Source organism: Petromyzon marinus, chromosome 77 (genome assembly GCF_048934315.1).
Source record: "Petromyzon marinus isolate PM22_M1 ecotype Great Lakes invasive population chromosome 77, UKy_Petmar_22M1.pri1.0, whole genome shotgun sequence".
NCBI lineage: Eukaryota > Metazoa > Chordata > Hyperoartia > Petromyzontiformes > Petromyzontidae > Petromyzon > Petromyzon marinus.
The window spans coordinates 5,344,794-5,352,565 of record NC_133743.1 but is presented as its reverse complement, the minus strand read 5'-3'; the positions used below and the strand labels follow the sequence as shown (position 1 = coordinate 5,352,565).

Genomic DNA, 7,772 nt, shown 5'->3' with positions numbered 1-7,772 from the left:
CACCAACTCACTCACCAACTCACCAACTCACTCACCAACTCACTCAACAACTCACTCACCACTCACCAACTCACCACCTCACCAACTCACTCACCACCTCACTCACCAACTCACTCACCAACTCACTCACCAACTCACTCACCACCTCACCAACTCACTCACTCACCACCTCACCAACTCACTCACCAACTCACTCACCAACTCACTCACCAACTCACTCACCACCTCACTCACCACCTCACTCACCACCTCACTCACCAACTCACTCACCACCTCACTCACCACCTCACTAGACACACTCACCACCTCACTCACCAACTCACTCACCACTCACCAACTCACTCACCACCTCACTCACCAACTCACTCACCCACTCACTCACCAACTCACTCACCACCTCACTCACCCACTCACCAACTCACTCACCAACTCACTCACCAACTCACTCACCAACTCACTCACCCACTCACTCACCACTCACCAACTCACTCACCAACTCACTCACCACCTCACTCACCAACTCACTCACCACCTCACTCACCAACTCACTCACCAACTCACTCACCACTCACCAACTCACTCACCACCTCACTCACCACCTCACTAGACACACTCACCACCTCACTCACCAACTCACTCACCACTCACCAACTCACTCACCACCTCACTCACCAACTCACTCACCCACTCACTCACCAACTCACTCACCACCTCACTCACCCACTCACCAACTCACTCACCAACTCACTCACCAACTCACTCACCAACTCACTCACCCACTCACTCACCACTCACCAACTCACTCACCAACTCACTCACCACCTCACTCACCAACTCACTCACCACCTCACTCACCAACTCACTCACCAACTCACTCACCACTCACCAACTCACTCACCACCTCACTCACCACCTCACTAGACACACTCACCACCTCACTCACCAACTCACTCACCACTCACCAACTCACTCACCACCTCACTCACCAACTCACTCACCCACTCACTCACCAACTCACTCACCACCTCACTCACCCACTCACCAACTCACTCACCAACTCACTCACCAACTCACTCACCAACTCACTCACCCACTCACTCACCACTCACCAACTCACTCACCAACTCACTCACCACCTCACTCACCAACTCACTCACCACCTCACTCACCAACTCACTCACCAACTCACTCACCACTCACCAACTCACTCACCACCTCACTCACCACCTCACTAGACACACTCACCACCTCACTCACCAACTCACTCACCACTCACCAACTCACTCACCACCTCACTCACCAACTCACTCACCCACTCACTCACCAACTCACTCACCACCTCACTCACCCACTCACCAACTCACTCACCAACTCACTCACCAACTCACTCACCAACTCACTCACCCACTCACTCACCACTCACCAACTCACTCACCAACTCACTCACCACCTCACTCACCAACTCACTCACCACCTCACTCACCAACTCACTCACCAACTCACTCACCACTCACCAACTCACTCACCACCTCACTCACCACCTCACTAGACACACTCACCACCTCACTCACCAACTCACTCACCACCTCACCACCTCACTCACAACCTCACTAGACACACTCACCACTTCACCAGTGATGACTCTGATGATGCTGATGATGACACTGACACTGATGATGATGACACTGATGATGATGATGACGATGATGATGATGACGACGATGATGACTGATGATGATGACACTGACACTGATGATGATGACGACGCAACTGATGATGATGACGACACTGATGATGATGACGACACTGATGATGATGACACTGATGATGACGATGACACTGATGATGATGACACTGATGATGACGATGACACTGATGATGATGACGACACTGATGATGACACTGATGATGTCACTGATGATGATGACACTGATGATGACGACACTGATGATGATGACACTGATGATGTCACTGATGATGATGACACTGATGATGATGACACTGATGATGATGACACTGATGATGATGACACTGATGATGATGACACTGATAATGACGACACTGATGATGACGCTGATGATGATGACGACACTGATGATGATGACGACACTGATGATGATGTCACTGATGATGATGACACTGATGATGATGATGACGACACTGATGATGATGATGACACTGACGATAATGACGATGATGATGACACTGATGATGATGACGATGATGATGTCACTAATGACGATGACACTGATGATGATGACGACACTGATGATGATGACGACATTGATGATGATGACACTGATGTCACTGATGTTGACGACACTGATGATGATGACGATGATGTCATCAATGACGATGACGTCACTGATGACGATGTTTCCTCAGCCCGTGCTCTTCGTGATGTGTGCTGGCAACGAGTTATTTTACTGCCTCCTGTACCTCTACCAGTACAGCAGTGGGCCTAGCGGTAAGCCACAACCACCACAACCACAACCACCACCACTACCACAACCACCACCACCACCACTACAACCACCACCACTACCACAACCACCACCACCACCACTACAACCACCACCACTACCACAACCACCACCACTACAACCACCACCACTACCACAACCACCACCACTACCACAACCACCAGCACCACAACCACCACCACCACTACCACAACCACCAGCACCACAACCACCACCACTACCACAACCACCAGCACCACAACCACCACCACAACCACCACCACTACCACAACCACCACCACCACCACTACAACCACCACCACTACCACAACCACCACCACCACCACTACAACCACCACCACTACCACAACCACCACCACTACCACAACCACCAGCACCACAACCACCACCACCACTACCACAACCACCAGCACCACAACCACCACCACTACCACAACCACCAGCACCACAACCACCACCACTACCACAACCACCACCACCAGCACCACCACCACCAGCACCACAACCACCACAGCCACCAGAACCAGCACAGCACCACCACCACTACCACCACCACCAGCACTACCACCACTACCACCACCACCAGCACCACCACCACTACCTCCACCACCAGCACTACCACCACCACCACAACCAGCACAGCACCACCACCACAACCACCACCACCAGCACTACCACCACTACCACCACCACCACTACCACCAACACAGCCACCACCACCACAGCCACCACCACAGCCACCACAACCACAGCCACCACCACCGGCACCACAGCCACCACCACCACAACCACCACCACCACAACCACCACCAGCACAGCCACCACCACCACAACCACCACAACCACCACCACAACCACCACCAGCACCACCACAACCACCACCACCACCACACAGTGATGATGTTGACGGTGTTTGCGATGTTTATGGTGATGATGGTGACAATGTTGATGATGGTGATGATGGTGACAATGTTGATGATGATGTCGATGATGTTGATGATGTTGATGATGGTGACAATGTTGATGATGATGGTGACGATGTTGATGATGTTGATGATGTTGACGATGTTGATGATGTTGATGATGGTGACAATGTTGATGATGATGTTGATGATGGTGACGATGTTGATGATGATGTTGATGTTGACGATGTTGATGTTGACGATGTTGACGATGTTGATGATGGTGACAATGTTGATGATGATGTTGATGATGGTGACGATGTTGATGATGATGTTGATGATGTTGACGATGTTGATGTTGACGATGTTGATGGTGACGATGTTGACGATGTTGATGATGGTGTTGTTGATGGTGGTGATGGTGACGATGTTGATAATGGTGGTGATGGTGACGATGTTGATGGTGACGATGTTGACGATGTTGACGGTGACGATGACGATGGTGACGATGGTGACGATGTTGATGGTGACGATGTTGACGATGTTGATGGTGACGATGTTGATGGTGACGATGGTGACGGTGTTGACGGTGGTGACGATGTTGACGATGATGTTGACGATAGTAATGGGTTTTACCCTTTTAACCGGCACAAAAAAACTGACGCCTTTATTCAAGGCATCATGTTTGCAATAACCACAACACAAGCAGTCAAAATGCAAACAAATAAGACAACTCTGATTTGAGTTGTACGCCTTTTGGCGTCTTCTGGTCCAACACCAGTGGAGAGACTAAAGGGCTCTAAGAAAAGCCGTCTCGGGTGTGGACCAATCAAATTCAAGGACAGTGCCAATATTATTATCAGTTGTCTTTTTGTTTGCATTTTGACTTCTTGTGTTGTGGTTATTGCAGACACGATACCTTGAATAAAGGTGTCAGTTTTTTTGTGCCGGTTAAAAGGGTAAAACCTATTCCTATATCTTGTTACTGGCACAGGAGGTCTCATAATGATGTTGACGATGGTGTTGACGATGTTGACGATGTTGTTGACGATGTTGACGATGTTGTTGACGATGATGACGATGATGACGATGATGTTGACGATGATGACGATGACGTTGACGATGATGACGATGATGTTGACGATGATGATGTTGACGATGTTGACGATGTTGACGATGACGTTGACGATGTTGACGATGATGACGATGATGTTGACGATGATGACGATGACGATGATGATGTTGTTGACGATGTTGACGATAATGATGATGACGTTGACGTTGACGATGATGACGATGACGTTGACGATGATGACGATGATGACGATGACGTTGACGTTGATGACGATGATGACGATGTTGACGATGACGTTGACGATGATGACGATGATGACGTTGACGATGTTGACGATGTTGACGATGTTGACGATGATGACGATGATGACGATGTTGACGATGACGTTGACGATGACGATGACGTTGACGATGTTGACGATGACGTTGACGATGACGATGACGTTGACGATGTTGACGATGACGTTGACGATGATGACGATGATGACGATGACGTTGACGACGTTGACGATGATGATGATGATGATGTTGTTGACGATGTTGACGATGATGACGATGATGACGACGATGACGATGATGACGATGATGACGTTGACGATGTTGACGATGATGACGATGATGACGACGATGACGATGATGACGATGATGACGTTGACGATGTTGACGATGATGACGATGTTGACGATGACGTTGACGATGACGTTGACGATGTTGACGATGATGACGATGTTGACGATGACGTTGACGATGACGTTGACGATGATGACGATGATGACGATGACGTTGACGATGATGACGATGACGTTGACGATGATGACGATGACGTTGACGATGATGACGATGATGACGATGTTGACGATGACGTTGACGATGACGATGACGATGTTGACGATGATGACGATGTTGACGATGATGACGATGACGTTGACGACGATGTTGACGATGATGACGATGTTGTTAACGATGTTGACGATGACGATGTTGACGATGTTGTTAACGATGTTGACGATGTTGTTAACGATGTTGACGATGATGACGATGATGACGTTGACGATGACGTTGATGACGTTGACGACGATCTTGACGGCGTTTTCCCCGCCGTCCCAGTCCTGGGCGTGGGTGCCGTGCCGCTGTTGCTCCTCGTCACGGCCCCCGTCTGCCTCCTCAAGACCCTCATCAGCTGCGTCCACCTCGTCAGCGCTTCGGCTCACATTGCCGCCCTGGACTCGGAGGAGCGCAAACGCCGCTCCTGAGCCAGCAGCGGCGGTGTCGTCAGTGACGTCATCGTGCCAGTGACGTCATCGTGCCAGTGACGTCATCGCCGTCGTCACCAGTGACATCGTCGTCATCATCGTCAGCGGTGTCATCAGTGTCATCAGTGTCATCAGTGTCATCATCAGCGGTGTCATCAGTGTCATCAGTGTCATCATCGTCATCATCAGCGGTGTCATCATTGTCACCATCATCATCGTCGTCATCATCATCACATCAGTGACATCATCGTCATCATCAGTGTCGTCGTCATCATCAGTGTCATCATCGTCATCAGTGTCATCAGTGTCATCATCGTCATCATCAGCGGTGTCATCAGTGTCATCATCGTCATCAGTGTCATCAGTGTCATCATCATCATCATCAGCAGTGTCATCAGTGTCACCATCATCATCGTCGTCATCATCATCACATCAGTGACTTCATCGTCATCATCAGTGTCGTCGTCATCATCGTCATCATCAGCAGTGTCATTGTCATCATCGCCATCATCGTCATCATCGTCAGTGTCATCTTCATCAGCAGTGTCATCATCGTCACATCAGAGTCATCATCATCATCAGTGTTATCATCATCATCAGTGTCATCATCATCGTCATCATCGTCATCATCATCGTCAGTGTCTTCATCATCAGTGACGTCATCGTCACCATCACCATCATCACGTCAGTGTCGTCATCATCATCATCAGTGTCACCATCGTCGTCATCGTCGTCATCACATCAGTAACATCATCATCATCTTCAGTGTCATCAGTGTCACCATCATGTCAGTGACGTCATCGTCATCAGTGACACCATCGTCATCGTCACCATCGTCATCATCAGCAGCGTCATCGTCATCATCACAGCAGTGACATCAGCATCACATCAGTGTCATCATCGTCATCATCAGCAGTGTCGTTGTCGTCATCATCATATCAGAGACATCATCATCATCACATCAGTGTCGTCATCATCGTCATCATCATCATCATCAGCAGTGTCATCGTCATCATCATCATCAGCAGTGTCATCGTCATCATCATCAGCAGTGTCATTGTCATCATCATATCAGTGACATCATCATCACGTCAGTGACATCGTCATCATCAGTATCGTCGTCATCATCGTCATTATCGTCATTAGCAGTGTCATCGTGATCATCGTCATCATCGTCAGTGTCATCTTCATCAGCAGTGTCATCCATATCATCACATCAGAGTCATCATCATCATCAGTGTTATCATCATCATCATCATCAGTGTCATCATCATCGTCATTATCGTCAGTGTCATCATCTGTATCATCATCAGTGTCATCATCATCAGTGTTATCATCAGTGTCATCATCATCAGTGTTATCATCATCATCGTCATTATCGTCAGTGTCATCATCATCGTCAGTGTCTTCATCGTCATCATCGTCATCGTCGTCATCATCGTCATCATCGTCATCGTCGTCATCATCATCATCGTCATCATCGTCGTCGTCATCATCGTTATCGTCATCATCGTCGTCATCGTCAGTGTCTTCATCGTCAGTGTCATCAGCAGAGAGGAAGGGGCGGGTGTTAAAAGGAAGGGGCGGGGCCCAAATAGGAAAAGGGGTGGGGTCTAAACAGGAAGGGGTCTAACGAGCAAGGGGCGTGGTCTATAGAGGAAGGGGCGGGGGCTATAGAGGAAGGGGCGTGGGCTATAGAGGAAGGGGCGTGGGCTACAGAGGAAGGGGGCGTGGTCTATAGAGGAAGGGGCGGGGGCTACAGAGGAAAGGGGCGTGGGATACAGAGGAAGGGGCGGGGGCTACAGAGGAACGGGGTGGGGGCTATAGAGGAAGGGGGCGTGGTCTAGAGAGGAATGGGCGGGGTCTATAGAGGAGGGGGCGTGGTCTAGAGGAAGGGGCGTGGTCTAGAGAGGAAGGGGCGTGTAGATGTTATCTCCCTCGCCTGGTTCGCAGGATGTCGTGGCCTCGCTGTGTCCACCCTGACGATGGCGGCTGTGGTGGTCACCTGACAATGACGATGATGACGATGATGACGGTGGTGGTAGTGGTGGTGTTGGTAG

The 7,772-nt window shown here is 49.6% G+C and overlaps 1 protein-coding gene across 2 annotated transcripts in view; it reads left to right on the top strand.

Annotated features, from left to right (window-relative positions):
- The window catches only part of CDIPT (CDP-diacylglycerol--inositol 3-phosphatidyltransferase), a 25,880-nt gene extending 18,546 nt beyond the window's left edge, over positions 1–7,334 (top strand). For both annotated transcript variants that reach the window (XM_032980996.2, XM_076056730.1), the window contains 2 exons: positions 2,386–2,467; positions 5,567–7,334. In XM_032980996.2, coding sequence (XP_032836887.2) covers positions 2,386–2,467; positions 5,567–5,712 — 228 coding nt within the window. In that variant the 3' untranslated portion in view covers positions 5,713–7,334. The remainder of the gene's footprint in view (positions 1–2,385; positions 2,468–5,566) is intronic.
- The last annotated feature ends 438 nt before the right edge of the window (positions 7,335–7,772 follow it).